Source organism: Mustela nigripes, chromosome 11 (genome assembly GCF_022355385.1).
Source record: "Mustela nigripes isolate SB6536 chromosome 11, MUSNIG.SB6536, whole genome shotgun sequence".
Classification (NCBI taxonomy): domain Eukaryota; kingdom Metazoa; phylum Chordata; class Mammalia; order Carnivora; family Mustelidae; genus Mustela; species Mustela nigripes.
In genome coordinates this window covers 21,783,492-21,806,891 of record NC_081567.1, presented here as the reverse complement: position 1 = coordinate 21,806,891, position 23,400 = coordinate 21,783,492, and the positions used below count along the sequence as shown (strand labels likewise).

Sequence of the window (23,400 nt, the reverse complement as noted above, 5' to 3'; positions counted from 1 at the left end):
AGCCCCACATCGGGCTCTCTGCTCAGCAGGGAGCCTGCTTCCTTCTCTCTCTCTCTCTCTGCCTACTGTGATCTCTGTCTGTCAAATAAATAAAATCTTTAAAAAAATAAAGGAAAATATAAATTCTCCTTTCACTCATATTTCATATTGCAAGCAGCTCTGGGGATATTGGCTGGAGGTTCTAGTGCCACACAAGAAAATGAAGCTATCGATTCTATAGAAATGAAGCTACAATTAGGTGAGGTAGAGAGGGACAGCTTTCTGATAACTGTAGGAGTCCCTGGATTCATTTGTACCTGAAGCCAGACAACTCAAGGCTTTAATTACCCAAACAAAGAGTTAAAAGTTAACTAAAAAAGTTACCTTTGTAACAAAGTTACAAAGTTACCTTTGTAACAAAGGTAACTAGTTACCTAAACAAAAAAGTTGCACTTTTTTTTTTCTTTTAATTACTCCAGTCTTAGGTGGGTTTTGCCACTTGTAAACCCAAGGGCATCCACATACAAGTGCAGTATCCAGGCAGGAATTCCCCTTCAGGAGGGAACAAGACGGATGGACACTCTTCACATTTGGTCAGAGGGAAAGGGAGGACATGAGGTCCCCTTGTTTTAGGGTATGGGGTGTCTGAGAGCTAGGCCTCTTGGGGGTCAGAGAGACACCCCCAGTGAAGCTTTAACCCCTCCGACACTTCCTGGTCATGGAGACTTCTCTTTGGGAATTCCCTGGAAGTTACTGCATGGCTGATTAGAAATACCTGCAGTAAAACGGTTTCTATTTATCCCACCTCTCTTAGCAGAAGCTCTTCTGGAACCAAGAGACTCCTGAACATTTTCACGAGGGGTTTAAACACGGAGGTTGTAGGGGCTGATAGACCTGAATTCAAGCCCTCACTTAACCTCTTATCAGTTGTGTGACTTTACTCAAATTACTCAGCATCTCTGTGACTCCGCTTTCTCACCCATAATATGGGTTTAATAATAATCCAGGGGCATCTGGGTAGCTCATTCAGCTAAGTGTCTCCCTTCGGCTCAGGTCATGATCCCAGGCTCCTGGGATTGAGCTCCCCATTGGGCTCCCTGCTCAGCGGGGAGCCTGCTTCTCTTTCTCCCTCTGCCTCTCCCCTCTGCTCATGTTCTCTCTCAAATAAATAAATGAAATCTTAAAAAAACACGTAATAACATCTAGCTCCTGCCTTTTATATGAGGCTCACATGGGCTTAACCCTGGTGAGAACCTAGTAATAACTCAATAAAAGCAAGCTATTGTCATCATTATAAAGCAAACTGCATCCGCCCCACCGAGATGTTCAGTTTTGTGTGCAGTGTAATTAGAAATCTCTCCCTTGCTGTCTTTTTTTTTTTTCTTGCTTGTGGGCATTTTGGCGGTGGAGGTAGCCACAGGTAATGGACATTATTGAAGATTTATGAAGAGAGAATGCAATTAAAAGCATAGTCTTGGGAACTAGACCACCAGGATTCAAACCCTATCCTCACTCTTGGCTGTGTGAACTTGGACAAAAGGCTCCATCTTTTTGTGACTCAGTTTCCCCATAAAAATGAGGACGGTAGAAATAGGATCTGTCTCATTAGGATTAAGTAAATGAATATTTGTAGAGTGCTCAGGAGAGTTACTGGAACATGCTTTGTGCCCTATAAGGGCTGGTCGTCCTTAACGTGGTATGGCACTGACCACAAACAGCTCAGTGGCCAAGCCCTGACTTCTGCCGGACACAAGCAACTCTGTGCGCATGCTAAAGGCTTTGCTGAGTTCTGACAGCCTGGGTTCTCTCATGGTCCCTCTAAACCTCAGCATCACTCAGCAATGCACATATTGGTGACAGCTCTGGCCATGCCAACACTGTGTGTGGGCTTTCACAAAATTTTGTGTGATTCATCACAAATTTTTTAAAGGCAGCCTGCATTCAAAATCTGCCTCTTCCACCTGCTGTTCTGCCTCGGGCCAGTTCCTTAACCTCCGAGCCTTGGCCTCCTCCACTGTAAAATGGCAAAACTAATGGTCTCTACTTTATAGGGCTGTTGTGAGGAATATGGGAGTTACTACGGTAAAGCCCTAGGATAGGGCTTGACGCATTGTAAATGTTACATGACTGTATTGTGAATAAGAATATCCAGTTAATAGACTCTGCAAATAGAAGGCCCCTCAGATACCCTTAGAATTCTCCTAAAAGGGCTGACAAAGTGTGCCCATTGATCTTGTACCTTAGAGGTTTCAAGCTTGTCAGCCTGCTTGAAATACATTTCAAATGGACATATTTTATTTGCATAGCCTAGAGTTTCAAAAAATTAGAATTAGTGGCCCATATTTTAAAATCAGGATGTTTTATGTAAAAATCCAGATTTCTAGCTTTTCTTGAGGAATGGGAAAATATGGCTCTGTTGGACTGCCTTCTTGCAGGTTGTCTCTGGGAGAGGACGCCACAGGGGCTGCTCCTGTTAGATGGGACAAGAATTCTTGGCTCACAGCACTCAGGTTTTTCCACTCGTGTAATGTTTCAGGCACTAGCCTGGCTCCTGTAATAATGCAAATAATCACTAACACATACACAAAACATACCATATTCCAGACCCTGTCTCATTAGATCTGCATAACAATACTAAGGGAGAAGTATTAGTATTGTCCCTCTCATCTTTTTTTTTTTTAAATTTTAAGATTTTATTTATTTGACAGAGATTACAAGCAGGCAGAGAAGCAGGCAGAGAGAGAGAGGAAGAAGGAAGCAGGCTCCCTGCTGAGCAGAGAGCCTGATGCAGGACTCGATCCCAGGACCCTGAGATCATGATTTGAGCCGAAGGCAGAGGCTTAACCCACTGAGCCACCCAGGCGCCCCTGTCCCTCTCATCTTATGGGTGGAAGGGCATGGTTAAGTAATTTCCCAAGGTTATAAGCTGGTTAGTAGCAGACCTGGGAGTTGAACACTCTAAATTCAGAGTCTGGGTTCTCACCAGTTGCGCCATTCTCTAGAGTAGCCCCTTCCTTCTAACCAAGGTGAAGTTTTCTGCAGTTGTATCAATGAGATGGGAACATGATCCAGAGGGCTGATACTCAGCTTTCATGGTCACGTTGGCCAAGAGGACATAGTTGTGGATGTCTAGGGTCATAATGTAGGGAATTAACTGCCTTATTTCCCCATTGTCCTCGGTGTCTCCAGACTCCTCTCTGATACCCAAGGACAGTCCTGCTCAGAATAGAAGCTCCCATAGAAGCAGTTGCACTTGGAAGTGAGAGTGACCTCCCACCCTAGTGCCCCCCAGCTCAGCCCTGAGCTGCAGGGCACAGAGGACCAAGGCCATCTTCAGGAGCTGGTCCATTCTGCTCATTCTTGACAGCCATAGACACACCCCTTCCTAGATGGCTGTACTCCCTTTCCAAATGGACTGAGGGTCAAAGGTGTCACCCACCTATTTCTTTTTTTAACCTGTGTTCCTTTTTGATAAACATAAAAATCCCACCATGGCCAGGAAGTATCCATAAGCTCCCATCCCGGAGCCTGTGATTCTCAATCGAGAAATTCCTGTTTTCTATAGTCTTTTCAGCAAGATTTGGTCAAGTTTTTCTTCCTGAAATCTGTATTATAGAAACAAGACATCTTATTTCCCCTTTCTGGTTATAACATTATGTAATAATATTTGAAGATGTTTTTTTCAAAATACGACTCAACCTTCCTTGCAAACCCTGGAGAATCACTGATCTCTGAGTGATTCTCATGGATTTTTAAGAGGATGTCTTTACCCAAATGGTAGCTTTTGAGATAATGCCTGACAACTGCTATCAGATGCTTAACATTTGAAAATAAATTCACAAAACACAGAAGATGAACAGATGGTCTGTGAGTTTTGTCCATTCTCTGTAGCTTTCCACCACTCTCTGCTGCATCAGACATAAAGGAGTTTGAGCCAGCCCCAGGTGGGTGTATCGCGAGGGGGAGGTGAGCTGCTGTCCCCGGTCCTGAACCATACACAGCAACAGCTGTCTTCAGGGGCCCTGCAGGAGGGCTGCACCCACAGATGGGGTCCTTGCTCCTGGTTCCTGCTGGTGAGGACAGTGCTAGTGGGACAGGGCACTGAAGTCACCTGGGTCTTCTGGCTGGTAGAGCAGCCTTCTTACTATCTTCCCGTCTTGTTCCCTGGAACAATTAGGAGTGAGATTTCTTCCCTGCCTGGGCTTGCCTGGTAACACCCCACATCAGAAGGTGTGGTTCCAGAATCCAGCTTGGCCAATTTACCAGCACTGGAGTCAGACCGTAGGCTATGATCTTGTGCATACCTGGTGTAGCAAATGACCACAAACTGGATGGCTTAAGACAATAGACATTTATCCTAATAGAGTCATCCTCTTAAAACTATAGAAACAGACAGTTCTGGAGGTCAGAAGTCTAAAATCAAGGTGTGGGAGGTGCTGCACTCTCTCTGGAAGCCCGAGGGGGAGAATCTGCTTCTTATTTCTTCCAGCTGCTGGCCCCATCTTCACCCCGACTTCCTCTGTGCGTGTCTTTGTGGTCTGCCTTAAAGATACCGGTGACGGCATTATGGCCCACCTCGGTAATATGGGGTTATCTCTTCCTCTCGAGATCCTCAGTGCCCTTACCTCTCCAAAGACCCTTTTCCCAAAGCGTAAAATCTTTAAAAAGTGACTCTTACAAATTCCAGGATTAGGACTCGAAATCTCAGGCTTAATCCATCAAGCCAGAGTCCTGGCATTCCTCCCTTCCAGCCTTGGCCTCTTCCCTTCAGAAAAGTCACGCAGCCCGTGCAGGTTCCTAAAGAGACTGATCCTGGGGTGGCTGGAAGAGCACGCTGCTGGGAATCCATAGAACCACTTGGGCTGGGCAGTCCCTATCAGTCACCTTTCCTCTCTCTGTTCTTCCTCTCTTCAATGATGGTGGTCAAGGCAGACAAGCACACTTCTGCTTTCTCGCTGCCCTATTGCAATGGTCTCTATTGGTCTTCCTGTTCTTCCTCCTCTCCCTGCACACGTGTTCTCTAAGGTAGCTCAGATGTCAACCCTCTTGTGGATGGTCTCTGTGCAGAGACAGAGGAAAGGCCCTCCAGAGATGTCCCTCTTCTAATCCCTGAGACCTGCGAATATGTTCCCTCATGTGGCTAAAGGGACACTGTGGATGTATCAGGGATTGTGGGCTAAGATGATTATCCTGGGTTATCTGTCTAGGTGGGCCCAATGGAGTCACACTGGGGACAGTCACAGACAGAAAAGAAGATGTGGTAAAGCACACAGAGATGAGAGTGATGTGCTTTGAAGGTGACAAGCCAAGGCCAGATGTAGGTGGCCTCTAGAAGGTGAAGAAGACAAGGAAATAGACTCTCCCCCTCAGAGCCTCCAGAAGGAACCTTCTCTGCAGGCACCTTGATTTTAGTCCAGTAAGACTGGTTTTTGGACTTCAGGCATCCACAACTGTAGGACAACAAATTGGTGTTGTATTAAGCCACACAGTTTGTGATCATTTGTTATAGCTGCAGCAGGAAATAAATACAGTGTCCAGGGTTTCTCACTGGACTTAGAACAAAGTCAGGCTTCTCACCAAGGTCTAGAAATGCCTACCGGATCGGGCCCCTGCCTTCCTCCCCGGCCTCATCTCCACCACCTCGCCTGGTGCTTAGTGTTCTTCGGCAGCACTGGCTCCTTGCTGGTCTTCGGTGGGCCAGGCCTTACGCTCTGGCCTTTGCTGTCCCCTCTGCCTGCAGTGCTTTGCTCTGGCTCATTGTTCCTGAGCTCAGACTACAGCCTTCTCAAGGAGGCCTTCCCTGAGCATCTGGGCTAAACACTCCAACCACCCCACCCATCCCAGTCTTTCATGTTTTCCATAGTAGATGCTGCCGTCTGCGATTGTGTTCCTCACTATTTAACATGAATCCTTCCTAGAGCTGCCATGTTTTGTTCCCTGTCTGGATCAGTCATTGGCCCTAAAGAGAGATTTAGTGAATAGATGATGAAAGACAGTCATTCATGTTCGGCTCTAATAATTTCACCCTGCAGTCATGGGCTGACAGAGTTTCAATCTTTGTAGCAGAAGAGAAAATCACCCTCAAGCCAGGGTTTGAGTCGGGTGATGACAGAGGGTGGGATCTGGAGGCATTTTCTGCTTGCTCCTCTCTTCTGTCAGAATTTTCTCTCCCTTAACATAATTTTTAATTATTTCCCCTTTCTCACCATCTTCCCCTATGAGGTATCCTCTGGGTTCTTTCCACTTATACCCAGTGGAAGTTCCTGAGGGCAGTCTTGGGGTCAGCTACCTTCAGGGGCTCCTCAGCTCAAGTTCCCATGGTTGCTCTTGGCTTTCTGCTACTTAATGAGGGCAATGATGTGAATCTGGTCCTGCCTACGTGTTGGGGTTCAAGGACACTCCTCTAGTTTGAGACTAAGGGCTTTTAAATCTTGGGGGCTTAAATAAATGATGATTTCTGCTCTGTGTGGGGCTTGAGTCTTTTGATCCAAGGAGAAGGTTGTTTCCATTTGGATAAATGGTGTTGGTCTGCTGGCCCACACCAGCTCAGAAGCTCTCAGTCAGGGAAAGGAGGACTGTAGTGCCCAAGGTGGGGATGACTATAGTGCCCTCTACTTCCCCTCAAGGTGGGAGGGCTGATCTGGTTGATCAAGGTTGTGCAAATTCGGGGTGCCCTGAGTGCCTCAGTCAGTTAAGCATCTGCTTTCAGGTCAGGTCATGATCCTGGGGTCCTGGGATCGAGCTCCACACTGGGTTCCCTGCTGAGTGGAATCGCTGCTTCTCCTTCTGCCTCTCCCCTTGCTCATGTTCTCTCTCTCTCTCTCTCAAATAAATAAGATCTTAAAAGAAGATTGTGCACACTCATTAGACACAGCCCAAGACCCCTTTACTCTCCCATACTCCACCCTGTGTTATGTCTCTTGGAGGAAGCCCTTTCTCTCCATGTGGTAGGCAGCTTCTCACAGGGCTCTCAGTAAGGTCTGCCTCTCCTGTGTATGCTGCTGTGTAATCCCTCCTCCTCAAGTGCAGGCTGGACCTAGTGACTTGAATGCAATGTCCATCTCACTGGTGTTCTTGCTCAGCTGCCCTCTTAGCTTGTATGCTTCGATAAAGCATGCTGCCATTTAGGAACGGTGCACATGGCAGGGAACTGGGCCCAGCCTCCAGCCAAGAGCCACCAATGAATTGAAGCTTTCAGGTCAATAGCTCCCAGGAAACTGAAACTTCCCAACAACCATGCGAGAGAGCTTAGAAGTGGATTCTTCCCCAGTTGAACCATCGGATGAGACCACAGCAAGTGACAGCTCCAGCCAGCATCTTGACTGTAGTTTATGAGGACTCTGAAACAGAGGACCCAGCTAGAGTGTGCCTGGATTCCCAACCCATGGAAACTGTGAGCCAAGAAATGTGTGTTGTTTTAAGCTGCTAAGTTTTGGGGTTATTTGTTAATAATGATAGATGAGTAATACTGCCTACATGATCTGGATGAATTCTTCCCACAATCCAGCTCACCTTAGCGTTAGGATCCCACATTGGGATATGCAGTTCAGTCTTGAAATAGTAATCAATGCTTTCTTTGCTAGGCATTGCCCTTTTTGTATTTATTTCCCTCTTGGACCTTGTGGGGAAGAGTGACTGGTTGAAAACAGAATTGAATGTTCTTGTGTCTCTTGTCCAAACACCATTATAATCTTACCTTGATATCCGGCCCAATTTGGGGAGGTTCTCTGCTAAGGAGACTTGCATTTATGGGACAAAATCCATAGTGGAGAGTTCTCTGCTAAGGAGACTTGCATTTATGGGACAAAATCCATAGTGGAGAGAGTGTGGTTCAATCCTTTAGCAAGGCCTCTAGAATTCAAACTCAGATTGCTTTGGGAAGTTAGGTTTCACTTTGGGAGTCAGCGTTGCATGTCTAGGAAGTGATGAACAGAATTCCACGCGGGTCAAAGCAATTTCAGATCAAAACCAGCAAAGATATGGGACCTGCGCTATTTGGCTTGAGGGCTTGTAGAGCCAGATGTTGATTGATTGTGCTGGATTGAGTGTCCCAGATTTAGTGCCCACTTATCTTGCTTTGCATTCCTCCGTGATTTCTCTTGCATCTCAGCTCATGTATGAGGTTAGAAAAAGAATGATGGCAGAAGTAACATCCGAGGATTTCAGAACGTTGTCCTCATTCATGTAAAGAGCATTTACCACCAGCTCTCAAGTTGGCATTAGGATCCCACAATGGGATATGCAGTTCAGTCTTGAAATAGTAATCAACGCTATTATTCAGTGGACAAGCCTGAACTCTGCCCCCAGGTCTTTGTTAAGATTGAAGAGGCAGGTAAGACTGACTTCTGCCGGGCCATGTGGCCTGAGCATGGGAAAGCCCAGGTATTTTCCTGGCAATTTCTTTCCCATCTACCTTATTTTTCTGATGCTCCCTAAGTTCATGAATGGGTCCATTAATGGACTGGGTAGTAGACACAAAATTGGTTACGGATTATTCTATCCCTATGTCCATTCACCTTTGTAATGTGTTTTTATAGTGCCTCCCATCCCAAAGTGGAAGCTCTTTCTCCACCCCTTGACCTCGGCTTATGGGAAAACAGTGAACCAGACATAAACAGAGGCTTGAAGAGTCTTTGTCACTGTAGTTTCTTCCCATTACTGTTCTTCGGAGTCCTCAAAACTACTAGACGAAGATGCCTATGTTCTAGCTGGGACATATGAGAATATGCAGAGCAAAAACAAGCAGACACAACCAGTTTCCTCAATAGCAGTGATGCTGTCAGACACTACACAGGTGAATGAGACCATCCTAGACCATCTGACCATCACCAGTTGACCCTTCAGCTGACTGAAGGTATACAAGCAAGACCATCAGAGAGACACTGGGATGGTCAGACCAGAGAAACCACCACTGTGAACTGAATAAATTTTTTTAATTTTTATTTATTTATTTGAGACAGTGAGTAAAAGAGAGCATGATGGGGAGAAGGTCAGAGGGAGAAGCAGACTCCCCGCGGAGCTGGGAGCCCAATGAGGGACTTGATCCTGGGACTCTGGGATCATAACTTGAGCCAAAGGCAGTCACTTAACCAACGGAGCCACTCAGGCACCCCTAAATGGCTATTTTTAAGTGACAATGAGTTTTGAGGTGGTTTGTTGCTCAATATTAGTAATTGGTAGAGACTTGTATCATGTGTATGTTCCCACCAACTCTTCTTCTTGGTGGATTTTGAGTCCCTGAAGGCAAAGGACCATAGCTCATCAGAAGGTCAAATTCAGGTCCTTGCCCTTGGTACTGAGGTTGGCAGTGACACAAGGGAACCTCTGTGAACCAAGTGCAATGCCAGCTGACTCCCTGAAGTACATCTCACTTGCAGCTCATCTCTCATACATTACTAAACTTGAGGGATCTTTGAGGTAGACCAAAATTCCCATCTGCAGAGAATCCACCATTATGGTTTGCTTCCTGAGCATATACCCGCCTTGTTCCAAGAACAGCTTCCAATTGTTATTCAGAGCAATCCCTTGCTCATTCTCAGTTCATGTGGTTTGGGTGACAGTCTACCAATGGGTCCAGAAGTCCAGCTCATGATACATGTGGTCGGTAGTCTCTGAGAGGACGCCCAGGGGTCCCCACCTCTGGGGGTGCTCACCTTGGGTAAGGCCTTCCCCTTGAGTGTGGGTTGCATTTATTGACTTGCTTTTTTTTTTTAAGATTATATTTATTTGTCAAAGAGAGAGAGAAAGCATGGGCAGGGAGAGGGGCAGAGGGAGAGGGAAAAAGAGACGCCCGGATGAGCAGGGAGCTCGATGCAAGACAAGATCCCAGGACCTGGGATCATGACCTGAGCTGAAGGCAGACACTTAACTGACCAAGCCACCCGATGTTCCTATTGACTTGCTTCTAGAGAACAGAAAACAGAAATGTGACGGGATGTTGCCTCTGAGATTAACGGCTTCCAAACTGGACATCTGAATCATTAGCCGCAGGGGAAGCCAGTTGCATGTCCAGACAGTCTTCTGGAGAAGCCTATCCGGTGAGGAACTGGAGCGGCCAACGACCATGTGAGTAAGCTTGGAGGCGAGTCCTCTCTTCTCCCAGTTGATCCTTCATGTTGCTGCCGCCCTGGCCAATAGCTTGAGAGCAACCTCATGAGAGCGGTTACACCAGCTACGCCACACCTAGTTTTCTTGCCTGCAGACACTGAGAGCGAGTGCATGCTGGTTGCTTCAGAGTTGGGGGGTAACTTGTTATACAGAAATGGGTAGCTAAAACAACCTAGATCTGGCCAATCACAGTACCTCCCCCAGCTCCCTGCTCCACTCCAGCCATAGTGCGGAGTTCAGGAGTGTACATGTGACCAGGCCGAGCCAATCGGAGTAAACTGCAGGACTTTCATAGGAGCTCTCACTCATTTCTCATTGGACATGATCCTAGCAAGATGAGAAGTTGGGACTTCTGCATCTTCTTGTCCCCATGAATAGGAAGTCCTGGGCTGGGGGCACCTAAGTGGCTCAGTCAGTTAAACGTCTGCCTTCAGCTCAGGTCATGGTCCCACACAGACATCAAGCCCCACATCCGGGCTCCCTGCTCAGCAGAGGGCCTGTTTCTCCCCCCTCTTCTGCCTCTCCCCCTGCTCCTGCTCTTTCTCTGTCTCAAATAAATAAAATCTTTAAAAAAAAAAAAAAAAAAAGGACAGTCCTGGGCTATCTGATTGGGTCTCTATATCCCCAGCACCCAAAACTGTGCCTGGCTCAAAGTAGGTGCTCAACACATAGGAAAGGAAAGGAGGCTTATATCCAGCAGAAGGAGAAAACAGGGGCCAGCGTGACATGGGGAAGAAGCAGAAGTAGCGACAGCAAACTCTTCTCTCTTGTCATCTTAAATGAAACACGTCATCAAAGGTCTACAGAAAGCACACTTATTTTTGTTTTCTAAATGCAATGCACGGAACACACAGTTTCTTCCTTATGTTTAAGTTGGCTTTCCCCAATTTTAACTGGCAGAGTTTCTAAAATTCTGCAAAAAATGCACTAGGATCAATGGATTCACTACATCTGCCCAATGCTCCATTTACTGGGCGTTTTCCAAGGAGGCAGGAGATGAATAAAGTCTGTGGAGTCACAACACACTGGGTGTGACAGGTTTGCTCTTTTCTGCTACCCACTGGCGTGAGCAGCTCTGAAGGCATGTGCGATAGATTGGATTAGTTCATCTTTCAAAAAGAAAATAGAAGCATGATTTCATTCAGAGAAGACATCAGGCTGACACCCAGTGATTCATTAAGGTGCCACTCTGATCTCCAACAGTGGGCTCCTTATCGTGCTGACAAATTTTATTTTCTTCCTCTTCCGGCCTCCCAGGGCAAGAACGATTGTGGAGTAAAGGGCATATGCCTTTTTTTTTTTTTTTCTTTTGGCAGATGTCAAATTAGGGGAAATCAGTAGAAAGTAAGTGGTTTTACAAATAGTGACATCATCATAGAACACAGAACAGTGTATTCTCAGGACATCTGGGTGGCACAGTTTGTTAAGCATCTGATTCTTGGTTCCAGCTCAAGTTGTGGTCTCAGGGTTGTGAGGTCGAGCTCTGCTTTAGGCTCCATGCTCTGTGCATGGAGAGTCCGCTTGGGGTTCTCTCTCCCTCTCACTCTGCCTCTCCAGGTCATTCTCTGTCTCTAGAATATATACATCAGTTGAAAAGAAAGAAAGAAAAGTGTTTTCTTTGTACTGACAGCAACTTCTTTGCTGACTTTTGTTACAGGTGGATTGAATGAAACCTTTAATAAGTACTTCGTGCTTGAGGATTTAATGCAGGCAAGCCATGCTGAATGGATTACTGAACAGATCTCCTGATTCTGGGCACAGGAAAATATTGAGGTCATAAAGTCTGTGATTTCAATGGCAGAAATTTCAGCCTCCAATCTACAGTACCCAGGTATGTGGATAGAGAGTGTAACACAACAGGGCATGGTGGAGACTGGGGCAGAGCTCGAGTCCACCTTGCTTTTAAAGGAGACAGCCATTTCTCAGTTTGGTTGAATTATTTCCACAGGGGAACGAGGCCCAGGGCTGATTTTTCTTTTTTAAGTGAATCTGAAAACCCTAGAATTTATATAGAAGATACCATTTTTTAAATGTTGGCAATGAAGTAAGATTGTGCGCATGCAAAACAAAGCTTGTCCATCAGCTGCATCGGCCTGTGGCTCTCAAGTTTATAACCCACCCTTGTCCCAGGGCCTGTTTAAAAGCAAGACACACTAACCAGAGAGTTTGCATATATTAACTCAGTTTAATCATATCAATTCTTAAACAAAAAATTTCCTCCAAGAGACAATAGTTCACAGTAACTGCAAAGCTTACTCACAATTTTTAAAAATACCAGTCATGCTTAGCATTCAAAGAAGATATGGTAGGATAACCGTAAAAACATTTACCAGGAACATCAGCTTCTGACTTTAAAAATGACAAATACCGAAGCATTTTGGTATGAGACACGGTAGGTTTGACGTCGTCTGTTCCTTTTGACGAGTTTCTGGAAGTTTGGAAAATTGTTCCTTCTAATTGGAGAAAGCGCTTACTCTAAACTAAACATTTTCAAATGTAGAAAACAAACTAGCAAGCTACACATACAAAGAAAAGCCCTCGAGGACAAGCCCTCCACGTGCTGACTGCCAGGCTGTGGACGCGCCAGGGATCCTGGAAGACTAGAATCGATACATACACTTGGCCTGAAGTCTAACACAACTCCAGGGTGGACAACGGAGTCGCCTTCGCCTACACATTAATGACAAACTCTGGGTTAGTATAGGAGAAGCCAGCAAATTCATTTTGGTCCAAGTTCATGATGAAGAGTTTATCAGTAGGCGTGAGTTCCACAGGCTGTCTGGTGAACTCTTTGTCGAAGTTGGAGGTGTCTCGCTTGTCTCTCTGCCAAATGGAAAGCAAACACATTAACACAGCGGAAGAAGGAAGCGCGACCCACACCTGCCAGTTAGCGGGAAGCCGATGGCACCTGACGGGCCGAGGCAGAACGAGCCCCGGGCAGAGCTGCTGGGCAGGTGCCGTGTGCCTACCATCCCCTGCCTTTCACCTCACGTTGACTGTTGGCTTCGGGAGAGAACACTTGGTGGCGGTTGCCTAAGAAAGGAAATGAAACATTGAATTTCTTGAAGGATTGTCATAACGTGGACTGGGCATTGGGGTGGGGGGGAGGCGTGTTTCTGTTTTCTTTGGCTTTGAGATGAACTGAGCTGGAAACTACTTCTTCCCAGTGGAATTAGTCACAGGGTAGAGCATCCCGGAGGAAAGCAAGCATCCCACAGCGACCCCTGGGGCGAGGAGGCGCCTTTTCTTTAAAAAGAAGAGCAGGGGCACAGCCGCTCAAGGTGCCCAGGAGGTGGACGGAGTGGCATGGGGGGGGCATCAGATCGTTGCCTGACGAAAGGAACAGATCCCTGTCCGTCCCACATTCCCTGGTGCCAACTAGGCTCTGAAGGGATGTTCAGAAATCCACCCACAGACTAGAATTTGGGTCTTCATCAGCCACAGGCGGTCTCCAAGGATGGTTACAGCATAGCGTGCATCTAGTCAACAAGCTCTAAGAAACCAAACCCAAAGCTTAAAGTGAGGTCTCTAGGGGCAGCCTTACAACAAAAATTCTATTCTCCTGGTTAGCCTGACATTTCTGTGTCAGGTTGGGGGTCCCAGGCTGCTAACTACAGTTTGGGGCAACCGTTTCCAGGGAATGGCAGAGTGTGGGCTCATAGAAACACCTGACGTCTGTAGATGTTCTCACCCGCTCAGGGCCCTGCGGACTCTCGTCTTCCCGTCCTCACCACCCAGCTGAGGGCAGGAGGAGATGGGGACCTCACTGTCTCCTCCCCCAACCCCCCACGGTTTGACATAGGAGAAGACGGGTGCAGGAAGATACAGTGACTTGCCCAAGGCTGCACAGTGCAGTAGGGATCTCTACCTGACCACGCTGCTCTTCATTAAGGCTAACCTCAGCCCCTTTGATGGGGGGTGTGCGTGCGGGGAGACCGTCTGATGGCTGGTTTAGTAGAGGATGGCTGAGGAGAGCGCCTGGCTCGGCCTCACCGAAGCCAGAGCTGGGTCAGATTGTAAAGCGGGGAGGCTCGGTGAGTCCGGACTGATGTGCTGGAGTCCAGCCAATTGCCATTCATGCCTTAGGGTTAGCTCCTACTGGGTGCTGACTGGTAGGGTTTCTCGTCGCTGGGCTCATTCCCCTTTGCCAGTACCTCCCACAAGAATTCCGTCGTTCAGGCTGCTCCCTCGAGATAGGTAAAATGTCTCTATGGAGTTGCCACTGAATTGTGTTGCATGTGCTGGGGTGTGGGAGTCCGGGGCGGGGGTGGGGGTGGGGATTAGTGTTGCCAGACTGCAGTGGGCTCAAGATGCAGATGGAGCTGTTTTCTAGGTGGTGGGCCCTCTCATGCCCGCTCATTCTGCTTTATCTTCTGCCCACTGTCAGCCTATCCTGTGCTGTCCCAGGCACAGGCTGCGTTGTCTCCTGTACTCAGAGAAAAGCTCAAACATCACCCCTTCCTTTAATATTGCCCGTGCATCCCTCCCTGGACCCTACAAGTCATACGTTAGCATCCTTTTCAGTGTCTTTGTGGCGCCTACGTACTATCAGACATTGTCTTATTTATTGCCTCTCTCCAGGCAGGGAGGGTCTGTACCTGTTTCTTCACTATTGTATTTCCTGGGCCTGGATAATGCTTGGCACACAGCGGACTGTCCGTGACTATTTGCTGAATGACTCAATGAATAGAGATCGACTAAGGATGAGCCTCATAGCCTCTTGCTTTTTCTTCCAACATACACTTGTCCTGGGGCTGGAGACCCCACCACTCTCTAGCAAAGCAGTGAAATTGTTCCTGTTTACTCTCTGGCTCTCTCACATCGGCTTCTGTCTACTTTGAGCCCCAGTAGGGACGGAAATGTTAGGCCCCTTCAAGGTCTGAGAGCTGCGAGGCCGTGTGTGAGCCCCAGGCAGATTTGGGGCTAGAAGGCAGGCAGTTGCCTCCTTTCCGATCTCCCCCTGGGAACATTGACCTCGTCTGGCCTTCCCTGCCTTTGGGCATCTGTGGAGGTTCCCCTACCACCAGCCCTAGCTCTCACAGCTCTTCCCTATCCATTGTGCCTCAAACAGTCACACGGTCCAAATAAAACCTGCCATTCTGGATTTCATCCGGCAGCTCCCCTTAGGAAATACCCCTGAATTGTACCTCTAGAAGGTGGGAGAGGATAGGCCTCTCTGTTGGGACCATTCTTTTTTGGGGTGGCTAGTATCTGAAGCCACATGAGCAGAGTATCACTCAACCAAGGAGGGTTATTAATTCCGCTGGCCTCCTCTTGATTCCCCAAGGTCATTAGGACCATGGCCCCACCCTTTCGTAGAAGAGGAACAGGTTAGTGATAAGTCTGAGAAATACCAAGCGGATCCGGGCAGACAATGAGCCATGGCTAACGTGGACGGTGCTTAGGTTTCTTTGGATTCCTTTATTTAATTTCTTTATTTAAATTCCTTCCCTAATTTAAGTTCTTTCGGAAAATCTCAGCTTGTCTCCTCTGGAAGAACCAGGCTGTGTCAAGCTGTGGGCAGTGTGCCGGCAGAACAGCTTCTCCCGGAGGGCTGGAAAGGGTCATGCCTGCAGGAATCCAGGTGAGAAAACTCTAAGAAAAATGCAGGACTCAGAACTGAGCTGCAAAACCAATTCCCTCTCTCTCTCTGACTATCCGTCTCTGCTCGAATCTTGGTGATTCTATGATCTGTCCGAGCATGGAGACTGTGCCTTTGGCCTTCTAGAAGGAAACCCACCCCACCTACCACCTAACTCCTGTCCTACCCCACCCCTTACACTCTAGGATTGTCCCAGAAATCTGGGTCAAGGGGGCACTGCTACATCTCCTCCTTCAGTCTCAAACTGTGGTCTGTGGGGTCTACAGAGAAAAAGAGGCACCATGAAGACCTCTGAGGACTTTTTTTTTTTTCTTCTAAGAAGCCTCCCCTGACTAACTCAGAGACTGCTTATCTCCAGGTCACATCATGCTTTTAATTACTTAGTTAATGGCTGCTGCCCCAGATTGCATCGTTGGGGTTCCCCACTGAGCTCTGGAGCCCAACAGAGAGCCTGGCACATAGTCGGTGCTGAATGAATGCTTCCTGGATGAACAAACGGGAGGTGGAATCTGGGCATGACTGCACAGAGAAGTGGAAAATCCTTCTTCCTGGATAAACTTGGAAAGTATGGCCCGGAGATGATCTATTCTCAGAGCTCGGTTTCTTGGTCTCCTTTGGATTTAAAATGGTGATGGAAAAGGAAACGGTGGGGGAACTCTGGCCAAGGGTCCCTCCTTTGCACACAAGCCTTCACTGGCCAACTCTCAGCAAGGTGTGTTAAGGAAATAGAGACTTTGGCTTGAGTACCTCTTCTGCAAATGATTCAACTTCTGAAAAAATAATGACAGAAATTTGGCAAATATGCGGTGTGTATATACAATATATTCTTCCTATCTATTTATCTATGTCTAACTAGCTAGCTAGTTACCTATCTTACAGTGTTCTCTAATGTTGTCTGAAAGAATCTGTCAATGGCCCAATGCTTCTCCATGCTTTTTATCTTCCTGAGAACAGGTCCAAGAGGAGACCTGGTGACCCAACAGCCAGACGAAGGACCTCAAATAATTCGCTTACTGGTGGGCATGGCTCAGAGATGCCAGCTCTAGAGCAGAAACAGTCCTGCCCTGAGTCAGGTAACGGGTTTGCGCCCCAGCTGGCTGACCTTGGGCAAGTCACTGCCTCTTTCCAGATGCCGGTGTCCCCAGCAATAAACCGGGGGAAGGAGGCCTCTGCCCTGATTTCCCTCCTTCTCTAACTTCCTGAGCTTGCCAGCTGGGACTTGGGGTTTGCCCCATATGGGGGTCTCCACTGCTACCATGATGGAGAAGCCGAGGGCCAACAGGAGTGAGCCAGGGGCCTCTGCCTATGTGGAGATCCCAATCACAGGCTTCTTAAAGATGAGAAGCACTCCTTCAAGGACATTTGTCAAGCTGGTAAAGTTCTCCCGGTGGTCTCTTAGAAGCTCTGGTGCTTCCGGAAATCACTCGACTTGTGATAAGAATTCTCTGGAAGGTTGCCTAGGAATAGAAGGAGGCAGCAGGCAAAGGGGATTTCTCCTGCCCAAGGGGTTTCCTTGGCTTCTGGGGGCTCACAAAGCTGCTTGCAAGTAAGAATACTGAGTCCAAGCTGGGAGGAGTGGTGATTTTGATAAGAATATCAAGAGCCCCAGCCAGGCTCCTAGCTGGCTCCCAAACTTGACTCTGGCTTTGACCTCTGATATCGTTGGAAGCCCCGGCCAGCTCACCCCATCCTATTACAGGCTGCCTGGAGTCCCTGAACGGCCCCAAGCCTCTCAGACTGGCAGAACCAGGGGCTGAGGTTAAGCTCTGGGTTTAGTTCCTTTCTGTCTCATAGACTCAGGAGCCCCGCTTGGCAGTTTGGGTCCACATTTTTCAAAGAGAGCCGTGTTTTGTTTTATTTTGTTTTGTTTTCTTGAAATAGCATTTCTTCTTTCTTTTCTTTTTTTTTTTTTATTGGATCTCGATGCTAGAAAAAAAATGGCACATTACAGGTATCCAGATACAAATGGACATTTCCACAAACATCTTGCAAAACATCATCAAAGTGAAGAGTACAACTGTCTATGTTTCAAGAAATAGTATCTTTCTCAGAGCGCTTAATTAGCTTTCCAAAGCCAGCAACAAACCTAGACAAATCCCATCCGTGCGGGCATGGGGGTCCGCTAGGTCCAGAGCCGCCTTCTTGACAAATCAAACAGGTCATTGTGGTCAATAACATTTGGACACAGATTTCAAAGCATGTGTAACAAAGTGAGTTTTTTTTTTCTTTTTGCGTTTGAACAATAACAGAAATAAAACCCCAAAGCAAATAAAATTTGAAATGTAATGTAAAACCATGGTCCTCTGGGACCTGGCTAGAGTGACCATGTCTTTTCAGGGGGGTGATGCCAAATGCCCTTTTCCAGGAGTTTGAGGATGAAGGTGATCATGATCAGGGACAGAGAATATCAGACATTACAGAATGGAGCGGGGGGCCCAAGCCGGTTGCCTTTTGACTGACCCCTTGAGGTCCTTTTAGATTGAGATGGTCTCCAAGCACCCTCTTGGCATTTTAATAGGGTTGAGATCATCTCCTTAACTTTGAGTCTAAAAAAATAACAAATACGATATTATTTTTGGCCTGGGCTCTGCACAGCTCATGGTGCCTCCAAACCGGGCAGAATGGAGGAATCCCCTCTACGTCAAAGCAACCATACCCTTGGATGCAAGCCAAGCTCCGGGTCCAGGAGGGAGAGAACGCTGCTAGCATCCGGTAAACCACTCATTTGGTAAGAACAATCCAGACTGGATGCCTGGAGTTGGGAAATGTATGAAACACGAGCGCTGGGAGAAAGGGAGAGAAAGCAGGCATTTTTCCGTCCCCACGGGACCTCTGCCGCAAGGCCATGCTGGGGAGAGTCCATGGGAAGAGGTCATTTGCTAATGCGCTAATTAATGCAGCATTTTCGACGAGCCATCCGCATCACCGCATCTCACAGAGATGCTCCAAACTACCTGAGGACATTTGGTTTCTGAAACATGGTCACTCTAGTCTCATCAGCAAGTAAAACATGGATGCGACGTGGCAATGGAAAGAAAAGAGGTCACCACAACAGCCGTCGAGCTCGAATGACAGAAATGAAGGACGGAGGTCTACACATCTACTTAGCTCTTGACTTCAGGTTTTAAAAATTCAGAGTTAACAAAGGAAAATCCTTCGAATTCTGACTGGTCAATATTCCTGATGACTTCCTGGTCGGGAGGTGTTAGGACTGGTGGATGACGGGTGAAAAACCGGTCGAAGTTTTCAGCATTTCGCCCACACTATGAGAGGGGAAGAAAAGAACTTGTGGTAGGTGGAAAAAAACAAAACAAAACAAAACAAGAACCAAAACCAAAAACCCAAACAAAACAGAACCAAACACAATGGGGCGTGGCTTGCTCCCCTGCCTCGGAGAGGTTTCCATGATCAGATATGAGAGCAACATAAAATCCAAAATTCTCATGACCTTTGGTTCATGACCTGGGGCTCCTGACTCGCAGTTTCTAGGGCTCGTGAGCTGCCCCTGGCATCCCGGTGACACCAGGAGCTGCACGGCAAAGGCAGGAGATGGTGGGGCCGGTGGCGTGTGGTATGCGCCTTCCCCTCACCCCGCCCCCAACCCGGCTCCCAAGGAACCAGCCAAGCCCACCTGCTGAAAGAGATGGGATTAAGGTACCATCGACGTGTCGTGCGCCACCAGATGCGAAGGAACAAGTCTGTTACATGTCATCCGGGAGATCCTAATATTTCGCAATGGATCCCCCAAAGTGCTCTCCTCTGGCTGCTAGTCAGGAGCTACGGACGTGGCCAGTTACGAACTCGAGTCAGTGGACACGGATCCCGAGACCCGGGTGTGGTGCCCGCATGGCTGGTCGCCCGCCAAGCCCTGATTAGCTGGGTAAGTCCTTGACCTTTCATCATAAGGTGCCAGTGGAGGCCGACTCAGCCACGAGCTCTCCGGATGGGAGCCGAGGGTGTGGGGTGAGACCCAAGCCAGTGCTGGGCGGGGCACCTGGGTTCTGGCGAGGAAACCGTCACCATGTCTCAGCCTCCTTGGGGTCCTCCTATGTGCTAAGGTCCTGGTCTGAGGCAAGGTTGTAACGTGTGTGTGTGCGCGCGCGCGTGCATGCGTGTGCCCATACGCAGGTGCATACAAATGTGCACACAATAGTTCCCACCGAATGAGAAGCCAGTCACTGAACCTGGCTTTTTTAGTTCACCAGCAAACATGGGCGCAGGGCTCTTAGAATCGGAGACGCAGTGTCTACCGCAGGCAACCGCAAGCTAGTAACAGAGCAGGGGTAGTACCAGCATTCGTGACGCCTTTGCCACCCGCCAGCTACCCCAGACCACTCATCTTGCTTTATCTTATTTCATTCTGCCAGTGACCCCATGACGGGGGCATTATCCCCATGGGACAGATGAATAGACTGAGGCCAGGGGGACGGTGTCATTTGTTCAAGGTCACACAGCCACTGAGGAGCACAGCTAGTCCCAGAGCTCTGACGCCAGAGCCCGAGCTCCTGGCTCCATTCTCCAGGAGCGGGTCCCAGGCTGAGGAGGACAGGGCCAAATGGGGCGGGGCTGGGAAGAGAGGCACAAGTCAGGGATGGGGGTGACGAGGTCCCGGGTTCGAAGGACCATGAGAATTAAGTTGCGTCAGTCCCCCATGCAGAGAAAGTGGGAATGTTCCGAAAGACGGCTATTTCCGTGTGGATGCCATGACGTGGAGGGGCCGGGGCAGCTCTGGGAGATGACCTTGGGACAGGGGGTTAGTAGGACAGATTATGGGGTGCGGGAGAGAGGTCTTGAAAAAAAGAAAAATAAACACGGAAAGGACAGAACATGGGAAGTGGAAGACAGATAAAGATAACAGTAATAAAACCGCAGAGCAGTTTCCAGGCAACTGGCGCTTGCTGAGGGTTTCGCATACATTACCTTTCCGTTTCACAGAACCACCCCGGGAGGTGGGGGATCTGATTTCTAGTTGCCAGTGAGACTGTGGCCCCTAACACCAAGAGCGGGAAGAGGAGACTCGGGATGGAGCACTGTCCCCCTCGCTGGGGACTGCGAGGATCCGGGAGCGGACCGCTGGAGCTCACGGATCTCCAAGGGGTCGAGCACGAAAGTCCTGGGAAACGGGCCACGGATGAGGAGGTGAGAAGATGAAGCGCTGCCTCCAAGCCCGAGTCACGGGCAGAGGGAAGGTGAGTTGAGAAAGGTGAGGAAGGCACACTCCCCCTGGGCTCCTTCAGGCCCCAAGGTCAAGGGAAGCAGAGGTATGGGGTGTGTGTGTGTGCACATGTGCGTGTGCACGCGGCCATGGGGCTCAGCTCCCAGAGCGCCTCAGAACTCCTGCTCTATTCCTCTTTGGGAAAATTCTTTTCGACCATGTTGATCTCTCTGCTTCTGGTCTCGGAAAATGAGAGGTGAACCCCCCCCCACCCCCCCGCCGCACCCCTGCCTGCTCTATACTCAAGACCTGGGGTCTGCCCTGCTGGCCGGCCGGGGAAAACTTATGTCCTCAAAAGGACAGACCGTCAACACAGTGGTCAGGATTATAGTCCAGTTTTTTCCATTGCTTATGCATCTTTTTTTTTTTTTTTTCATTTGAGCAGTATTGAGTGCCTACTGTGTGCCAGGCCCTGTGCTAAGGCTAAGTTCTAAAAAATCTGTGCCTCGTGGGACTGGCATTCTGCAGGGGCTAGGAAGGCAACCAACAGGGGACTAGAAAGGGAGCTGTGAGTGTGCACAGCCGTGTTCATGCCAGACGGGAGAGGCAAGCGGTATGAAGAAAAATGAAGTCAGGCCAGGGGTGCGGAGCGAAGAGAAGGCCATTTTCGATAAAGTGGTCAGCTCTGAGAGGAGCTTGGAGCCATTTAAATGGGGGAAAAGCATTCTGGGTGGAGGAAGTGCGTTTGCAAAGGCCCAGAGATGAGCACGTTTGCTCGGCCAAGGCCCCCCGAGAGTGGGGAGGCCACTGGGGCCAGCGTGGTGATCAAGAGGCAGAGCAGGGGTGGTGGTGGGGGGTGGCGCGCCAGGGGCCGGGGCCAGATCACGGGCCTTCCCATCGCTACCTGGTGAGAAGTCGCTGGAGGGTTCTGCGCGCCCGGCACACTCTTGCTTGGGTTTTTGTGCACAAAGCTGACGGAAGGGCGAGGGGCGGGGAGGTGACAGAGGATGGTGGCTCGGAGGAAGGTGCCCTTGGGGGGCACGGACGGAGGGGAGAGGTGGCAAGACAGGCTGACAGGTCAGAAGTGGGGTATTCCGGGAAGAGAGGGCCTGTCCGTGACCCCACAACTTGGCCCCTGAGCTCTGGGGAGAGTGGGGGACACTCGGGGTAGGGAGCCTTCCGGCGGCGGCTGGACCCTTGCTTTCCAGTGGGATGGGTCTGAGTGTCCGGTGGGGATGTCGAGGGTGTGGGGACCGAAGAGGGCCACAGCTAGACTGACGGCGGAGGCGCCAGGGAAGGTCGGCGCTGGCTGTCTTCATCCAGAGCAGAGAGATGGGGAACAGGGCCAAGGGGCACTGGGGCAGTGGCCGACGCCACCCGGAGCGGCCGAAGCCAGGGACCAGGGCGGTGGGACTGAGCGAGCACAGTGTGAGGCACACCTGGGCATGTTCCTCTTTGGCCTGTGTGCAGGGACCCAAACCAGCCAGTGTGGAAAGCACGGAGTGGAGACCTGGAGTCTTCAGGGGCCATTTTTCTTTAAAAACCATCAATTTCCCCGTGCACGCCAGAAGGCTGCAGCTTGGCCGGGGCCTCCCCAGGGGCTGTGACAGGAGAGAGAGAAACAGCTCCTGGCAGCTCCGAGCCTTTCCCCCCCCCTCATCCCCCTACCCTGCCTCTGAAATCTTTAAGTGAGGGAGGAGATGCAAGCGCAGGGGTTAACCAAGGCGGGAGCGTGATTTCCTTGCTAATAAGCAGCTTACGTGGGGCTGGCAGATCACAGCCTCCCTAAGTGTTTCCGTGTTTTTCAAATGGACCTGTCACTGCCCATTAGCTTCAGGAGCGCTCCTTAAATGGAGACGTCAGCCCTGGGGAGGCACAGCCCAGATCAGCTCTGCGCCTGTGGTGTCCTTGGAGAACAGGGCGGCTCTGCGGCTGGGATCGAGCGACACATACACCGCGGGGACCACACCTGCTTCCCTGGTGGTCCTGAGTGGGGACCGATAGCTCCCTGAGCTTTTGAAAGAAACCCCCCCTCCCCTTGTCATCAGGGCACACCACCAGAGCTCCCGCAACCGTGACAGGGACCCACACCCCCTCGGCGCCGCTGGCTCGTTTTGCTTGGTTCCTGAAACCACAAAGCCCTTCTTCCCCGGGTGGGAAAGGGAGGGGAGTGAGGGTTTTGACTTGTTCAGTTGCGCCTGCGAATCTGAGAACCTAGACAGTTTGAAAAGCTGATCTGTGAGCTGTTACATGTGAGCTCTTTTTTTTTTTTTTCCCCTCTCTCCCCCTTCTTCTCTTCTAATTTCTGTTTCATTGTGTTAATAACAGCTCCGAGTCTAGCTGTCGAGTGTGGAGCTGGCTTAGTCACAGCAGCCATGGGGATCTTTCAGACGCCAACCTGGCTATGTCACTTCTCTGCAGTGCTCCCCGCTGCCCGGGAACACGCTCCCTAGCATGGCTTACAGGGCCCCTTCGGACTTGGCCCTGGGGACCTGGTCACTAGCCCCTTGCTGCCCCTTCCCCCGCCCCCGAAACACCCTCCAGCGGTACTTGGGTC

At 49.3% G+C, this 23,400-nt stretch overlaps 1 protein-coding gene across 3 annotated transcripts in view; it reads right to left on the bottom strand.

Moving 5' to 3' along the window:
* Positions 1–12,251: 12,251 nt before the first annotated feature.
* Positions 12,252–23,400, bottom strand: part of PRKCB (protein kinase C beta) — a 322,986-nt gene continuing 311,837 nt past the window's right edge. For 2 of the 3 annotated variants that reach the window (XM_059415142.1, XM_059415140.1), the window contains one exon: positions 16,025–18,951. In XM_059415142.1, coding sequence (XP_059271125.1) covers positions 18,793–18,951 — 159 coding nt within the window. In that variant the 3' untranslated portion in view covers positions 16,025–18,792. Of the gene's footprint in view, positions 12,910–16,024; positions 18,952–23,400 lie in introns of those variants that run through there. The other variant, XM_059415141.1, reaches the window with a different exon arrangement.